Below are 19896 nucleotides of genomic sequence, written 5' to 3'. Positions count from 1 at the left end.
ATCTTCTAATTCTAAAATTTTCAATTTTAGGTCTTCTTCCTTTATATTTCTATAGGAAGTACTTTCTGGCACTCTGATAAATGACACCAATTGTTTGCTTTCCGGCACTGACAATCCTGACCATTCCTGACGATAGTATGTATATTTCTGTTAACGTATTTTTTTGTTAATTGATGATGACAAATGCCTTCCTCCCAACCCCGAAGCACGCCCAAGCGGCTAACTAACCTGCCTAAAATAGCTTGTTTAGTTTTTTGAACAATCCGGTCCATCGAGGAGCTTGTAAAGCTTAATTTAAATAGTCGCGCGGGCTCGGAAACTTTCGGGGAGCTTTCGGCATAACAACATTCCAAACTGCGGCCGTCTACCTACTTGAATCCCCGATCAACTTCAAAAAGTTATTCCGTCGGAGACCGTGTAGGAAGGTGGTTTGTTCGCGCGCGTTATCGACACAACAATGTTTTTATTATTACTGTTCGCTTTTCTCTGGGGCGTTTCGATCTCGGAACCGCTGCTCCGCACCTGTGAGCCCATAAGGGTTGAGATGTGCACAGGCTTGGGTTATAACATGACGGGGATGCCCAATTTAGGGGGCAACGATATCCAACAGGAGGCCGATTACAATTTGAAGTCTTTTTCTCCTCTGATCCAGTACGGCTGCAGCCAGCACCTGAAACTTTTCTTGTGTTCTGTTTATGTGCCCATGTGTACCGAGAAGGTGGCCAACCCCATAGGACCATGCAGGGGACTTTGTGAGAGTGTCAGGTCCCGGTGCTACCCCGTTTTGCAAGGTTTCGGGTTTCCCTGGCCAGATGCCCTGAACTGCTCCAGATTTCCTGTGGAGAATAACCACGAACACATGTGCATGGAGGGGCCCAAAGACAAAGTTGACGTGAGGGCCCCGGTGGACCCGGCCGTGCAAAAATTCGACTGCGGACCCCACTACGTGAAGAGCAACGGGGGATGTATGCCGCCCTGCGATTCCAACCTCTTGTTCGATGAGTCGGAAAAGAAATTCGCTGAGGTATGTATAATTTGTTGTAAACACTATAAATTAATTATAGATTCCGATTTGTTTTGGAAAAATCTCTGCAATTTGTCTTCGACTAGCATCCCCAAAATTTTTTTGATTATGACAGATCCATTGATTGTTAAAGTGACAAATGAAAATATTGATGTGTTACGAATATTTTCGACCCAAGGACAGAAGGAATTCAAAAATCCGAAATCAGAAAAGTCATTTTATTGTCTATGAAACATATCCTTTCTCTTATTGTTATTACCATGATGCACTTATAAGTAACAGAAGGATTTTTTTGGAGAATAGATGAAAAGAAAATAAAAAATCAATTAGAATATCCAAATTAACCTTAATAGTCGATTGATTATCCTTAAAACTGGTAGGGGCACTAAGGGACTCGAATTACAGATTACAGGCCAAAACTTCCAAATCCAAATCCAAAGAGTATATCATTTTGTTAAACTTTGAAGGAAATACTTATTTTTGTAGCTAATTACAACAGAAAAAAAAGATAATCCACAATCCTATGACAAACTAACGAAGATGATCAAGATATATTTATATCAAAGTATCCAGTGATTTGAACAATTAAGTTTTCAATGAATTTCAATGGTTTATTTACCATTTCTCATGTGCGTTCCTATAATTCTAACAGAAAAAAATCTTTACCATCTGCTCCAATTGCATAACTACACAGTCATCGTCACCAGCTCTCTATAGGTATTCACAAAGTTGTCCCTTATTAAATTTCAAATTCCCTAGTTTTTAAGATACACAAAATTCCCTAAAGGCATAGTACCTATACCTTTTTTAAATTAAGCCATTTTTTCCTCTAAAGTTACAAATATCGCTATTGAAAAGAATCGTTGTTATGACAGATTCATGGATTCAACACTTGTAAACGTTTAATAGGAGGTAAGTAGGCAAAATGTTAAATTTCTAACTAGTGATCTAACTTTTGAAGCCTTCTTTTCACGTTTTTCTCACAACTGCTAGATTCTTAGATTATATCCCTCATTATTCTTTAACGGATTAAGTTAAAATTTAACATACCACAGAATCTAAAGCTAGAGGATTACAAGAAATATTTCTGAATAATAAATTGGATTACTGTCATATAATTAATCAGTGGCAACTGTTTTTTTCTTCAATCAATCAATTCCGTATTCAATTTAATATCAATAGTATTAGTTATTGATAATATTAATTCTTTTTCAGTTCTTACTATTAAAAGAACAATATAAATAATCGACAGAAAAAATATTATCTTAGATCAAGTAAACCATCTTCTGTCAAAAAAACGTCTTTAAATGAATATATTTTACATCGTTTAGATTATAATGTGCTCATATGTATGCAAATAGTGTACACTTGATTCAAGAGATACATAATATTTTCTTTGTTTAGCTTCCTTCAAACTAGGTACTTATAAAAAATGTAAGTATAACAATTTAAAGAGCATACCTTTACTCAATATTAAAGAGATTTGCATTATACCAATATAATATTTATACATTTTGAAATATAGGTTTAGGTATGTGGAAATATTTAAATTATCTACTGTCTGTCGCGTCAACGACAGAATTAAATAAGCCAGGATTTAGAGTTATTTTTATAATATAATTAGGTACATAAAAAATTATAAACCAAATTTTACTTAATGAAAAGATCCATACCATTAATCTTTATTCAGAGTGATTGGCAAATAGCTAGGAAAGATGATTTATTTGAAGGCTTTGCAACATTAGTTTGTTGACAGTTTGGATAGAGTATATTTTTATAATTTATAAGAATTTATAAAAATTTTAAGAAAAAATTAAATTATCTTACCATTAAAGTAACATAAACGTACAAAATTTAATGAAAATAAATGTCTCATTTAAGAAAACAAACACGACCAGCATAAAATAAGCAAGTTACTTTAAGTTAACGTTTGGAAAACTACCTATTCTCTTTTAACAAAACCAATCAATACTAATATTTTGAAATCATGTAAAGTCAAATGTGATAGGTACCTATTTTATATACATGGTGGCCAAATGAATCCGAAACAGAGTCATTTTCAGGAACAGCGTCAAGATTGTAGAAAAACGCTCAGACCCGTCGATTTTAGATTAAAGGGGGACATTCTTTGCTGGCATTTTTGACTCCGCCACTTTCACCCCCAAGCAAGAGTAAGCATCACCCCAAAATATTTAAATGGCATTGGGGGTTGAGTAATATTTCTTTTGAAAGCTTTTACAATTCTCTTTACAACAGACAGCAATATTTTGGGGTGATGCTTACCCTTGCTTGCTGGGATGAAAGTGACGGAGTCAAAAATACCAGCAAAGAATGTCCCCCTTTAATCTAAAATCGACGGGTCAGAGCGTTTTTCTACAATCTTGACGCAGTTCCTGAAAATGTCTCTGTTTCGTTTTCATTTGGCCACCCTGTATTTTGTTTATCTACTTTCATAAACAATACGATTAGTATAATATGCTGCTTATTTGCCTCGGATACATATTTGTAATCAATAATATTCAAAATGTAATTAAGTATAGATTAGGTACAGATATGAAACTTATAGAAGTTATTTTATGGTTATTCTTGTGCTAATGGTGATACAGGACAGAACGATTTTTCAAAATAGTAGACATTTTGATATTGAAAAAATAGTGAGCTAGGTATTATCTTCCAGGTAAACAGTTTAAGATTCTTAATATATTTTATAAAGAATTGAATTAAAATATAAAACGCTCTGTTCCGTATGTGATTTTTAAATGGGTTGCTGTTCTTTAATAAACGCATTAATCATAGCATTAACCTTGAAATCTTTCTGGAGCTGGGAGTAATACGCTGCATTAAGTTGGATCATGTTATTCTTAATATCACCGTTAAGGCTGCAATCTATGGAGAATGAAGAGAACATTGCTGTATAATTTGTGAAATTACCTGATAATTTCAAAAAACAAGATGTGAACTACTTAAAAGAAAACTTGCATATTACTAACTATGTAACTACAGATGCAATTATGTTTTCTTTTACATGTAAAACTTTTTAGTTAGGTAAATGTACATTTTCATTTTTATTGTTAGCTTTTTTACTTTTACTTTACTTTTCTAAATTCTCATCAAATGATATCATACATCATAAAGGTATACTCTTTGATAACAAATATATGAGTATCCGAAAAAAACAACTCTATAGACAACTAATGTATCTCTTATTCTTGTTTCTAGCAGGTCGTATTATTTTGTATAGTATTCTAGCTAACTAACATGACACGAAATCAAAGTTTTATGGTAATTTATTGAAGGCGGTTGCCTATGACTATCATAAGTATTTTTATACATGTGTGTGTATATTCATACATGTGTGTGTATATGTTTAAGTATTTAATTTTGCAATTATTTTATTTACAAAATTGAGAGTAACAATTTGTACCGATAAAACTTCCTTTATTTGACATTTTCTGTAGAAGAGAGGATCAAAAACTGAAACTCGGACAAATACTAATACACTTTAATCAAAAAAATATGTACCTATTGTCTTCCATAATTTTGATTAAGGTCATAAAAATTTGACCATTTTGCTAAACTGCTAGACAAAGTACAAGACAATCTAAAATGTACAAAGATATCGATTGATACAGAAACACCAATTTGATACTCATTTTTTTAGTCTAGCCTACTGCCTGCTTTCTACAACTGAACATCGAGTACCTATTTAAAAAAAAAATTTCTTATTTTCTTCGACATTGAGGTTGGGGCGCTCCCTAAGCATTAAAAAAAGGTTTTTTCGAAAAAGCCTCACCAAAATATGAAAATTCACATTACCACGAGATTATTAAAAAAAAAAAATCACGACGAGACGATGAAAATTGGCGAGTGGCGAGAATTTTTTCCAATATTTGCCACTGTGCGACTGTTTAAAATTTTGTCCGCCGACGTGTAAACACATTTGGGTCCTTCTTATTCCGTTTCTACGAACTAACACAAATGCTGCGTTGTTTCCCATAACACAAGTACTTCACCATAATACAAATGTTTTCTTGCTTCACAATAAATTAAAACGATGCCTATCTATCAACTTCGAGTTGCTATACACGTAAGCCACTTTTGACATTAACTATACTAAAAAACTATTGTAAACACTATGGCAACGACGACTATAATATCGGATTTCAGTATTCGGAGTCGCTGAGGCCACGTGGCTCTCCACGCGTATTACAAATGACGCTAGAGACTACAGTTGTCCAGCTATGTAATGGTTGAAAATATGTACTACAACTTAAATATTTCTTTTCTCGGAAACTATAAGCATTTTACAAAAAATTTTTTACGATATTGACTCCATTTTTCATGCCGCATCTATTCCCAAATTTTTTTGGACAAGTTGTGAATCACCCTGTATGTCGGGCTGTTATGTTGTGGTCTATGTCTATGAACCTGCTCGTCGCAAGCTACAGACCTACAATGTACTTCCTTAGCCTTAGAAATCTTTAAGCTCCTTTTGTTATTCCTGATATTGGTTTCGGTTCTTGTGGTTGATTCTAAAACCGCTACAAATGAAACTATTCTACATGATGGAGATCTTCTGAGACGTTCCGTAGTGGCTTCTATTAACTGGTCGCATTCAATGCTTTCAAAGGTTTCGCCAATTTTGACTGTTCATCTTCAGTGGTGACTGAAAATACTTCAACCAACAACAAAAACAGAAATCAATATCAGAGCGAGGCTAGAGGTTATGATAACGGGTCACCCCCACAGGACCTAGTCCGAGAACAACAAGCCATGTTAAGGATTCCTAAGCTGAAGAAGTGCATTGTAAGTCTGTAATTAGTGGCAACCAAGGTACTTTAAATTTAAAAAGAAATTACATTTTAAAAGCAGTTCACTCGAAAATGTACAGAGCCTTCATAAATGTTTACAAGCGACGTGACCGCGGAGGTTAGGCAACCAATATTGCAGGACTGGCACTGGTAACGAAAATTCCCTAAATCTCGGTTTCACCAATATTAATGATTCGTTTACAATGAACAATGACAAACTGAATAGAATCTCGTGAAAATTACACCAATCACAGCCGGTGAAACAGAATATTGTTATACATATTGAAAATTCCCTAAATCTCGGTTTCACCAATATTAATTATTCGTTTACAATGTACAACGACAACCGAATAGAATCTCGTGAAAATTACACCAATCACAGCCGGTGAAACAGAATATTGTGTTTTAATTTAATCTTGATCTTATTGTTTTTAATTTAATAGCCAACGTAAAGGAATTACTATTCCAAACAAAATTACTGGCCATGTGGCTTGTAATCATTTATAAAAGCTCTGTACTTAAAATGAAAAATATTTCTTCGCAGCTGAATTTCGTGTTGATCTTTAACCAAAGTAATACAGCTGTTAGAAACAAGGAAAAAAATGATTTATTTGAAAGTTTGCAAATATAATTTACTAATCACAGTATTTCGGGATTATACGAGTATTTTATCATACTACATATTTGGAGAGATTATTATTTTTATTTAAGATAATTGTTGATGATTAGTTTGTCTAGTGGTTATTTCTTTAAACATAGTTAAATATTTTGTACAAAAAGGCATGTTACACTATTTCATTTGTTATTAATTTAAGGAAATATTTAGAAATATCTGAATTGGTTGAATACATTTAAAGTAGAGTAAAAATTGTGAGACTAGAATAACAACCAGCATTTCTTATATAGTTATTTGGTAAACTTAAAAGATACTTTTTACATATGAAATCTAATACTTAGTAGAATATTTAAAATAGATAAAAGCAACATATTCTTTTAGCGCAGTGTGGGTTCAATTTACGTACATATATTCAATAATAGCACTGTATACTGTACTACCTACTCATCTTTTATATATACCACACATTTATTTGTTCCGTCTGACGAATGATTATTTGCCTCTGCATACTGATAAGGAAGAGTAATCATGGAACGTTGATTGCTGCAGCTGCATTCTGGCTTCCTTTGTATTTAAATTGATTGTTTATTACTAAATCTTTTATTTGTCCCATGTAATACTGTGTCTGATTTAAATTGAAAATGTCTAATGTATATAACATTCGAATAACTTTAAGCTTGGTCCGTTAGTGAAATTTTGGTTCTGACAATTTTCGTTTTCATAAAAAGTATACAGCTGATATTAACCTAATTCAAATGCAATTTTAAAAAATTTTGGCATTAAATTAAGTCGTAAATACTTACTCTATGATACCAAATATCTAGATGCCCTGAAAAAATACATGTCCTCTAAATAATCTATTCACTAATATGCGATTATTGAATAATCTAAGAATTCAAATAAATTATATTCTATTCCTGCTTCCAATATCTTCATTTTTTAGACAAACAGCGTCACGAAATACAGCCATGATAAATTATAAAACTTTTTTCTGAAAATACATTGTAAAAAATCGGTGTGATTCTGCAGATAAACTTGTATTTGGTACACTTGTAGCTAAATCAAAGTCTTCACTATTGAGTGACCCCACCCCATTATATGGTTGTTGTGCATTGTCTTTGTCTATTCCCATCGTCCCCATTAGGTCATTTGGTGTTTTTTTTTTTCAAAATTTAATGAGTTCAGAAATTTAAAACATGCGTAAGTAGGAATGTAATTTTTTATTTTAGTTTTTATAACCAGCGTCTAATGGCTGCTAATAAATTATGTCTCGGTCTGCGTAGATTCTTTTTTTACAGAACGATTAAGAGAGTCCCGTTTCTTCACGATTTCTCGACAGATAATTTGACGTGTTTCGTTATTTTGAAATGATTCCCAACTGGCGGTGAAACAAGTTTATATACATATATTATCAAATGAGTAATGCTTGAAATAAAGATTGATAGGTAGGTAAATAACATGCTAAAACGCCGCAACAAGTTCTTGCGGATTTCAAGCTGAATGATGTCTTGGTGATTTCGGCTTGAATGATGAACATCATTTACAGCGAGTTTAATATTTTGAAAGGTTGATAAACACGATGCTGTGATTAACACTTGGAGATTAATAGCTTTAATTAATATTTAATGTGTTTGTATGAATACGGTTCTAGTGAAATGTTTTATTTAGTTGGATTTATTGACGGCTTAGAAAAAAAAATGTTAAGGGGCGTGCCCACGATTCAATCATAATTGAAAAGTTAATTAGCAATTTGTTCTTATGATGTTCTAACTTAAAGTTGTAACAGAGGTTGAGAAATGGCCAAACGATGTTAAAACAGGAGTCAAAGTAATTGCAATATTCTGAGAAAAAATGGGAAATTACCCTGTTTGTAATTCTGAGTAGAATGTTTCATGACGAACTGTACATATTGTAATGGCAACGTGACAACTCTAGCGAAAACCTACATACCAGTTGAAAAGTGCTACGCCAAAATGTAGAATATCAGGGTTATTCTTGAATTTTTACCAAAACGTCTATCGAATTATTTGTTGAGATTAACTTATTTTTTATTTACACCACAGTAGACTCTTGAAACCATCATTTCAAAATTTCAGGACAGTACCGAGAAAATTCCTATTCTTTTGTGGCCCATCTCAAAATTTCACTCTTAATATTTTGTTTCATATAGCATATTAAAGCACATGAATCAATGAGAGAAATCATGCATTTTATTTTTTCAACTTCTTAATTTTTTTAATTAACAGTGTAATTCTGCTACACAATTTTTAATCAACTTTTCAGTACTATTTTGGCATACAAATACTTCATTTCGATACTAATAATGTCACCACTTTCTATTGTACTTTTACAGATTTTCAGACCTCAATGTAAACAGTTGTCACATCGGAAAAGTTCCTTTTTTATTCGGTTAGGTACTACATCAGAAGAATTTCCCCTGTATGTTTGTACTAAACAGTTGGAAAACTTATAATGTGAGTTTTTAACTAAATGGAATTTAATTATTTTATACAAATGGAAAAAAGGAGCTTAATAGTTTTACTTAATTTTCGTTGATTTCTTAGGTAATGAAAAATAACATTATGGGGCACCTATTTGTTTAATCTAAATAATACAGAAATCAAAATATTAAACAATGTAATAAAAGTTTTCTCATTAGAACCCACATTTTTTTTAATTTTGCATTCAAAATTACAGTAAGAACTGGTGGTATCAAGAAAAATAGCTTTAATTGTTCTCATTTCTAAAATAATATTGAGCAACTGATTTAAAAATTTCATTATTTCGAAAATCCTGGAAAGTGTGACCAAAATATCAAATCCATGCAGTTTTTTTGTCATTGATTTATATATACTTTCAATGTGCTATATGAAATAAAACAAAAATATATACTTTTCTAATGTGACGCCAAGTGATTAAAAATGTTCCCATTAAAATCTGGAAATTTTAATTGTACAATTTATGTAAAATAGAGTAAGATGTGGTGTTATTATTAATAAAAAACGCAAATACTAAAATATTTGCTCTAACTATTCGCATAAGATTGTATTGAAATGCTTATTAAAAAAATATATATCCACAAATTTTTATCCAGGATTATTTTAAGTGGTCATTCCCCTAGGTTGCCCCTTTCTGCTATTACAGTATGTACCTTGATAAAACATTCTTTCTATTCAAAGAAAGATTTGCATTTAAGAACCAAAATATTTTGGATAAGTACATAAATTACGTCAGCTTTGCCTCAATCAATTTTTTTATCTATTCAAGTAGCTAATGATAGTACCCTAATTTTGTATCTATATTTTTGGTATAAGTAAAATAATATTTAGATTTTAATGTTGTTCAAATTCAAGGATTGACAGCCACACACAGACTTTTGTTTTTGAGTTATAGGACGTCAAAGTACATTTTTTGAGTTAAATTAAATTTGATACAGGTAAATTTTTGGTGATGCTAAATATGTCAGTGTATTAGTTCTTAATCATCTGTTCCAGATTGGTAGCTGTAGCCTCACCTATACTCCGCGGTCGAAATTATAGAGAGTGATTCAGACATAATATAAAAACACTATTACCATAACGCGTATAAAATATAAAATGATTTTTATACTGTTCAATATTATTTATCTTTGTGCCGCTCGCTACGCACATCGATAGAATCTATAATCGTCTATAGACTGAGTTACACTGAACGTCGATCCATATTCTATCTCTGTCTTTTGCACTTGGTAGGGAATAGGGAAATGCTTTTTTTAGTAGGTGTAAACGGACTTGATTTACCAGTCCTGAGAAACGTCATAGCATAAGCGTAGACGAGGGGTCTAATTCCATGGCTATAATAAATTTATAAATTAAAAAAACACAACTGGGACGTTTTAAAATGCTGTAATAATTAAAATGGATCAAAATGCCGATTATAGCAAACCGTAGAAAATATTAGATGTTATGTTTTATTATCTTTTTTCAATATTTTCTATATCTTGTTGCCTTTTACGCATACACACCAATGGATTTTCGTTCCCGGCACGCTTCATCCCCCTTACTAGTCCAAAAGCTAGCGATTAGTCACTCTATAATTTCGACCGCGGAGTATAGTGACATTTTTTGGCATAACATAAGAAAGATGACCGTTCCAAAGTTCAACCAGCTTCTATTGTTTAATAGATGTAGTATCTGAAAACGAATGGGACGGAAATGAACTGATTTAGATCAAGACACCTTAATATAATATTGCTTGATAAAAAAGTTACCGGCATGCAAAGATTTTTATTCTATTTTAATAAAGTCTATCAAAAAAGTATCCGGAATACTCTACTCTAACGCGAATTTTGAGCGCGATCTCTCAAGCAGTTTGTTTGCAATTGTTAACTTTGTTAGTTCACCTAAAACGTGATCCGCGATTTACACTATGGCTAATGTCATTGAAGAGTTTGCCTAAAATTTTATGATATCAACGGAATTTCTTGTGGTGAGTTGTTGAAAATATTGGGACAAAAGTACGGTAATTCAGTTTTATCGGTAACCCAAGCATACGAATGATACAAAGCATCCAAACGTGGTCGAGAATGGTTGATGGTTTGTCACATTCTGGTCGTCCCTCAACGTCTTCAACTGAAGAAAATATCGATAGACTGAAGCAAATGGTGCTTGCAAACCGTCATTATATTTTGAGAGAGCTGGCACATGAAATAAACATATCTCACGAATCTGTTTGCACTATTTTAGTTGTTGTTTTGTTTAGAAACGCGTCATAGCACGACTGATTCCAAAAGACCTGAATTTTCTTCAAAAAGAGCATCCCAAACATGTTGCTGAAGACATGATTGAACGAGCATTTATGCAACGCATCATAGCGGATTACAACATATGGGTTTACTAGTTTGACATTCAAATGGGTCAACAAGCTTCGGAATAGCGCTTTTCTAATGAAACAAAACCAGAAAAAAACACGTCAAAGTTTGTTGTCCACACAGAATTCATTTCGGATGAAGACAGAGTCGACAAATCTGGGTGTTATGAGGCGTTTGAGAAGGAGTATCCGCTGCAAAAGACTAGATTTATGGAAGGATGGACAATTCTTGGATTTTGCACCACGATAATGCATCATCACACAACGGGGTAATTGTGAATGAATTTTTAACCAAAAACTCAACGAATGTCATCGAGCAGCCACCGTATTCGCCGGATATGACCCCTGCCGACTTTGTCTTCTTTCCCAAATTCAAATTACCACTTCGAGTCGATAGCTATAAAACAAAAATCGCTGAAGGTAGTTGAAGTCCATACTTACCGAAATATGCGGTTAAAAAGTACTTTGACGACTGGGTTGTTCGTCGGACAAAGTGTATTGCTTCAAAGGGAGTCTATTTTGAAAAATACGAAATAAATTTTGACGATTAATTGAATACATTGTGTTTTATTGACAATCTCCTGTTACTTTTTTAACTAAATTAACTTATTAATGTAGCTCTTTAAGACAGAACAAAATTGTACTAAGGCAACTTGATCTAAATCGGTTTATTTCCATTCAAAGAGGCTACCCTTGAAGTATGGCCTATTTGATTTCGTGTGCATTACGAGTAATAACTAGATGACTTTGGGGCATTCAATTGTGTTTTTTTCAAAAACGATGAATTTTCAGCGATTTCAGCAATACCACTTCTAATGAAAAACAAAAATAAATAAAACGAATTATTCCGTAACAAAAGTAATTAGTTCGTTTTAAGTAAAATGAAATTATAGGTTGTAATAAGTAGGTATACTGTAAAACTCCTGAAAAAGTTGTCATAACATGTCACTAGCGACCACTAGCAGGTCAAAAATAATAACACCGATAATTTTTGCACCCTCAAAAACTACCTATACCAAATTTCAATGCATCTTACAATTCTTACACTGTTTTTTGAAAAACATATTAATTTGATTAAAAAAACCATTTTTGACAATGAAAAATGAAAAACGACATGCTATTAATCATCTTATTTTTATGTTCTGTCAAACCCCAAACTTGTGATGTTTTTTTACAAACACACCCTGTATATTCAATATGGTAGAATAGATGAACTATTTGTTATGAAAATGTGAGCCTCAAAAATATGAACTACAACACTCCGATTTCTTGTTTCAGTTCTTTGTCAATCTTTAACCAGCAATATATCGAGAGTTTTTCCCAACCGACTTTGTATATTTTACAATTTCCGTAATCTAATGGTTAATGTTGAAATTTTCTCACCGCATATAAAGAAAAACATAATCTAACGTGATTCCCATCATCATCTTGTTTACTTTATCGAATATACACTTTTTACAAAGCTAAGCGTATATTTTAAAGGAATTAAACTTTTAATAAATCACTCGGCTCACCCGTTACCGTACACATATGTTCTAAATAATTCGCGAGCGTGTTTTGTTTTAATTTTAAATTACGGGACGCGAGTAAATAAACAGAATAAAGGATGTAGTATGTTTATAAACGTTGGCAACATTGTCGTAGTGTGTACTAAATAAACAGATCCATTCAAGCTGTCAAAATATTGCCCTGCGAGGAGCGAGCATCGGTGATTTGATTAGTCTTGAGCCCCTTGAACATCGATCGAGTGTGTTTTTATATTGTGTAAGAAAATAAATATTAATAAAATTATTAAAACATAATGTATGAAAACATTACATCAGAATGTTAGTGTCTGTGTTATAACTAGGCAGGGTTGTTCAGTATGTGATATTTTCGACATTTGTGAATGCAAATGCAAATGCAATAGTATATTAAGTATTAAAGGCAGTAAGTGTTCTTTATCAGCAAGACACTTAATGCTCGCAGTGCTTATGACTTTTTTTTGCTCAAATATTGAATAAATTTAATTAAAACTAAAAAATTTAATGTTTTAAAATATATAAAACAAACACGTCATACATGAAAAAGTTTTCGCTATGGGACCGAATATTTATTGTCTAGTGACATCTACTGGTATTAGAAATTTCTCCAAGTTAATATGTTTGCTACAACTGAAGCTTCTTATAAGTTATGATAAGAAAGTGACCATTCAGACTTAGAAAACGCGTGGCAAGTAAGATGCTCAGCCATAATTCCAGAGAAAGTCCAAAGAGAGATACTTATAAGATAATCTTCAAGTTATTTGCAGCGTTGTGTAGCAAAAAATTGAAAATATCACAGAAAAGGTAATGCTAGCATATTTTATTACAAGAAATTAAACCATAAAGTCTCCAGGAAGCTTATGGGCTGAATACTCGAAGTTTAGTCACAATATGTTTGCATAAAGCTGTTGATATTTCAAAATATTCTACGTTAATTGCATTTCTTAAGAGGAAAAATATTGGATATCACATGAAAAAATTAAGAATATTTACCAGATAACACATGTACTGGGTGATTTTCTATAACGTCCACCCACCTTAACTTGTTTATTTGTGGCAGTAAAATTTTGTAAAAATGTGAGCTTGTAGGATTTATCCTGTACTTTTTGCACAGTTATTTCATTGACTAAACATATTAGTATACAGGGTAGATCAAAAAGTATACTTTTTTTAAATGGGACACCCTATATCTGAACTAATTTATTGATTCTTTGTTTAATTCTAAGTAGTTTTTATATAACAAGTCATATAGTCAATGGTCTTTGAAATATTAGCAAATAAAAATTGAAATTTTAAATTTTATCTAGTAGCAATGAATAAATTAATAAAACTAACAGTGACAGTAACTTCATCAAATAATTCAAAAAGTTTCGCTGAAAATTGTTATTAAAAATAAACTAATCACAAAAAATAAACTTTTCACAAAGAGAAAAACAAATAAATTTAAATTCGTTTATTCGAAACAACTACAATGCCGCAGCAACGCAACGAGACTCAAATTGAGAAAATCCAAGAATGCACGCTCCTTGCAAAAAAAAACAATTAAAAGGATATTCGAAAAATTTCAACAAACAATAAGTCTGAACAGAAAGAAAAGAGTAGTGCAAGGAAACGATAACGAAAATGCGCAACTTAGGTAATATATTACTTTCAGTGCAAGAAAATCTAAATACAGGGTGTTTGTAAATAAGTGCGAAATATTTTAGGGGTGATTGCCGAAGTTATTTTGTGAAGAAAAGTTCATATACGTAGGTCGAAATATGCTACGTTTTCGAGATACAGTGTTTAAATTTTATTTTTTTATTGTTTTTTATTAATTATTTCAAAGAGTTTTCAAGATATTGACTCGCAATTTGATGGTTGTATTTTATTTGCACAGTGCTTAAAATTGCCGGATCCCTCAACTTATACCGGCCACGCCTTCCGAATGAGTTCTACCACTATTCTGGCAAAGCATGGAATATATATTTTAGGTCTTAAAAGGCCCGGTGGGTGGCGTTCGTCCACTGGAGCTGAGATATATCGAAGACTCTGTGGAAAATAAAACTCAATTTTCAAACAAGAGTTTACATGAAAATTCTCGAGGAAATACTACTATGACAGAAAGTGATATGGCGGCCCCTAGTGTTATAAAATGTGCAGCAACTATAGCATCATCAGAAGCGAACATTGTTTTAATCCCGAATTCTATTGCTCCAATAAATTTTAATAATTGCTCAAATTGTAATTTTAATTTTGTCTTTAATAAAAATTTATTTTTAAAATTCTACATGTATTAGATTACCGATCGCTAATTTGTTAACATAAGTTACAAATGTCTCAACAAAATCAGTAAAGGTGTCAAATTATAGTCGTTACAATATCAGTATAAAAACATTTAACTCATAAACTGTACGGAATCCATAGGCGTCCAGAAAAATTTTGCCCTGTCTCGTCTAGATATTCTATATTCCGAGCCTATTCCTATTTAGTTGACGATATTCTCTAATTTTTTGTAAATAATCTTCCCGAAGTGCAACTATACGTCATGATTCCATAATTACCATACGATTGTCAAGTTTTTTTATGTTTAAAACCCCATTGTAATACATGTCGAAAAGTACCTAAAGATTTATAATTATAATCAGGATAATCGCTTAATTTATCTCGAATCATGTTTAATAGGAGGAACTTTATTTTCTTTATACATATTATAAATTGTGCGCCGTATTACATTTCTGGTAAAATTGTCAATATTCTTTAATTTTGTATTTCTCCGTTTCCTTTTGTACCGTGATTAATAACGTCTTCCTCTTTAATTACGCGATAAATTGACGTTTTTGATATCTTAGTTAATTCGTTAATCTGTTTCCTAATTTCTTTATCACATTGTTCACTATTTTCTCTTTTCAAACATTCATATATATTTAAAATAATACGTTGACTTTCTTTTTAAACTCTGAGTTTGTTTTGACGCTTTCGACAAAAGCAGGCTCGACTATTTGGGGATTTTCCCGGGTTATTTAGTTTTCTTCCGTTTCAAAGGGTCTCCAGAAAGCCATGCTAAATTACTAGATAATTACATATATAATATTTTTTTTTGATAACTATTACCCTTTACTGGTTACGATATGAAAAAATAATAATATTGACTAATAATTAATAATACGTATTATACCAACAAACAACAACGCCAAACACTGCTCTCCACTGCACTGGCGTTTGACACTAAACTAATTATAGAATACCATGCAAAAAATTATTTACGACCTAGTTGACCAATACAGGTTTGCTTTGACGACCAGTGTACTGCCGTCGATTCTACATCAGGCGGACTGGTCTACCAATACCGGACTCGCCCAATGGCTTTTCGAGTATAAATTACGAGACAGACAATGGCTAAAGCACAGGAAGAAATTTCAAGAGAAGTGCTGCTGGTCAAGGTTCACAGGTTCCAATTGATATAGTAACAACTATACCTGAGCGTGCAAATATATTCTTTGATATTCGTGAATGCGAATGCGAAAGCGAGTATTAACAAATCACTAAATATGAAGTACTAAAAATAAATGGAAATCTTCCGTTAATGTATACAAGTTTAACAGATGGAAAATATATGATGTAACTTAGGTACCTACCTACCTAAAAATATTATTTTGGATTCCTTGGATTATTTTAATGAAACGTTCCTGCCAACCTGTATCGTAAACGACCTAATTTTCGAAAAATGCGTGTTATTTTTTTTTTAAATATAACGTTTACCTGTGCAAATATTTCTTAGGTGTTGAGTACTTTGGAAATTGGAATAGTAGATTTAATTCTTAATTGTATTTTAAAAAAAAACAACATTTTCAATTTTAGACATACTATTTTTTAATCTAAAATAAATCTCTAAAATTAATAATTTCACATAACAAATCTATTTTTTTTTACTATAAGTACGAGTTTAAATACAATGTCATCATAGCTTTGCAGTACCGCTAAGAAAATTCATTTTTAATGATTTTTTTGACATTTTAATAACGACATTGTATTTATAACAAACAATTCCTATAGATCACCTCTTTGAAGCAAGCAGTTTTACGTTCATAATCTGATTTAGATTAAAAAAATAATAATAATAATTTAACAATAGCTCGTTTTCCAAATAAAAGGAAATACTTTTTTCGTTAAAATTCAGTTCTGAATCAAATGCACTTATCAAAATTATTTCTGAGTTTCCTAGTGACATCGCCTCCTAATATTTCTGCCACTGGTGTACATAGTTGTAATTCAATGAGTTTACAGTTGCTTAGTTAAAACTCAAAAATGTATCTCAAAAACTAGCCCTATCTAAAATAGGTCGCTACGAACTTATTCCAAAAGACCTATTCCAATTTTCATTGAAATATCAAAAAGTTACAATATTACCTTAAGAAAGTTAAGTAAGTAACTTGATCTAAGTGGGTTTATTTTTATCCAAGTACGTATAACCCATTCACTTCGAGACACTCTGTATTTTGGTGACGATTTATAATAATCTATAAATTGCCATCAGACAGCAATAATACATTTCTAAGTTAAAATTTCTAATTAATTCTGTTAACTGTAATTGTTTATAACGTTAATTGTTTGATAACTTTTGCCTATCCTTTTTTAATTAACAATAAGAAGATAGCAAAATACAACTAAACAGTAGATCACTTCTTTTAATAAATAATTTGATACATAATTCTAGTGTTAACGATACCCGGAACCAGAAATGCGACGTTGTAAAATGTAAACCTTCGTTTTTATTAAGTTTTACTCGAGGATCAAACTTTTTTCGAAAAACATAAGAGAGTAGTAATTTGTAAAAAATTGAAAGACAAATCCGAAAATATCACGGATGTTACTGTAACGCAGTGGCGTACTATTTTATTTAGAAAAATATGCCACCGATACCCTGTATCTCCGCCACTGGAGCATGTAAATTTTAGGAAAAGCCCTTAGATTTTAAATAATTTACATAAATACATATGTCCAATTTCAAATTATTTCAAGTAATTTTTAAATTATTTAAAAAAATGAAAAATTATTTTTTGAAGTTTAACACCCTCTATCTTTTGACGAAGCGTCCTAGATAAAAACTTTATAGGAAAGACCCCTTAAAATTCACCAAAGAATACGAGGTTTCATTTTTGGTAACCATTTGTGAATCATGCTGTATTTCAATTAATTTAATTTTCAGAGTTTTGTACAAAATTATGTTAGTTTCATACCAGTTTTCCCTAAAGTTGAAAAATAAGTAATGTTTTATTGAAAACATTTCGAGCTTGAAACCAATTTCTATGTTTTTACAGCATAGGGCTGACATATGTAGAATAAATTAATAACCTGAACAGCCAAAAACATGTATCATTATATTTAAAAAAAATCGTTGTCAACAGGTCTTTTTTTTAAACTGCTGTATCTTCCTTCATCTTTATCGTAAAGAGTCAGAATAGACAAATTACTTTTAAAATGTACAGTTTTTGTAGAAGTTAGTAATAAAATGTTAAGTACATTTAAAATAGTTTTTTAATAATTTTATTAATAGAGATAAACGGCCATTAAAAAACAGTTTATCTATGTTCGTTCCCGTACTCCTCCGAAACGGCTGGACCGATTTTGATGAAATTTTGTGTGCTTATCGGGCAGGTCTGAGAATCGGCCAACATCTATTTTTCATACCCCTAAATGTTAAGGGTGGTCCACCCCAAAATTTTTTTTGTTTTTTGGACAAAATTTTATTATTTTATTTTTTTATGATGTGGCCTTAAAAAATACATACAATCCTAAATTTTCACCCTTCTACCATCAACCCTTATTTTTTAATAGCGATATTAGTAATTCAATAATTTTCAACCCCGGTCGATAACTGATCAATTATCACTTGATCATTTTTTTTATCCCCGCCAGGCGTCGACCGGTGTCACTTCTGACCCAGTAAACAGCACGGAGTAGGGATGAGATCTCTCTCACACAATGAGCCGTTTCTCACTCCCTACAGTTTTCGGCCATTATTATTATTGTTTGTGCATCAACCGTAATAATGACATTTACTATTACTATTAATAAAAAAAATATACACGATATACACTGAATAACACTAAATATAATATAGATGGTAGAAGTGAAATTTCTTTATGAAAAAACTACTAAAATAATCCTAGGATTAATTTATATGGCAAAACAACGTTTGCCGGGTCAACCTAGTTTATTTATAAGATAATCGTATTTAACTTACATGCAAGTAGGATCAGTGAGAAACTAAGAGAAAATATGGGGTATTTTAAAATAGACAAAATAAATGAAAACTTTTTGAGCACTATATAGGTGTTCCGCTTTGATTATTTGTATATTTTCGTATAGTTATTTACAGTGCAGTAGAATAACAATTTTCTTTAAAAGCAAGAATGTTATGTAAAATGCAAAAAAGCAGAAATAGTTTAACTCTGTCATTGAGGCTGAATTACGTGTCATCGTTGTCCAAAGCGAAGTGTTCTTAAATAAATATACTGAAATAATATAATAATATAGGTACCTATTTAGTATATGATATATAAGTACTTTGATAAAAATGAAGCATCAGCAACCAATCATTGATAAGTGTGTTATCCTCTATAATTCTCAAACTATTTACACTCCCACAGGAAATATTTGTCATCTTGCATCTTTTATAAACAGTAATCACAAATAAAAGCTGACTTCAAATTGTAGTGCCTGTTTATCTCCATTCATCCCAAACCGTCTGTAGCTCTCCTGAACGCTAACGCTGGGCCCAGGTATAAAAATAAATGCGTTTATCGTCTGAGGCATTATCAGTGTGGCCTAAATAAATCGATAAAAACACCCATGGGGTAATAAAAATTGACTCCTATACTAACAGGACATTAGGTGGGTACCTGTTACCTGGAAAAATTATAGGTTTTCTAATAGACATAACAAATATTCCTGTAACAACGCTATGATTTATTGTTATTAATACACCGTCAAGGTAATAAAGTGTCAAGTTTTATTTGAATTGAATTTTAAGTAGAATCGGCCTTTTTGGTGTGACGTAATGGTCTTCTTAAATTTATATATACTGAATAG

At 31.7% G+C, this 19896-nt stretch overlaps 1 protein-coding gene across 1 annotated transcript in view; it reads left to right on the top strand.

The window, feature by feature from the left end:
- The first annotated feature begins 420 nt into the window (after nt 1-420).
- Nucleotides 421-19896, top strand: part of LOC108913822 (frizzled-4) — a 125821-nt gene continuing 106345 nt past the window's right edge. The window contains exon 1 of the mRNA XM_018719450.1: nt 421-1024. Within this exon, the coding sequence (XP_018574966.1) occupies nt 458-1024 (567 nt within the window). The 5' untranslated portion in view covers nt 421-457. The remainder of the gene's footprint in view (nt 1025-19896) is intronic.

Source organism: Anoplophora glabripennis, unplaced genomic scaffold (assembly GCF_000390285.2).
Source record: "Anoplophora glabripennis isolate ALB-LARVAE unplaced genomic scaffold, Agla_2.0 scaffold832, whole genome shotgun sequence".
Lineage (NCBI taxonomy): Eukaryota > Metazoa > Arthropoda > Insecta > Coleoptera > Cerambycidae > Anoplophora > Anoplophora glabripennis.
The sequence above is the reverse complement of the archived record's forward strand: the minus strand, read 5'-3'. Positions and strand labels throughout refer to the sequence as shown.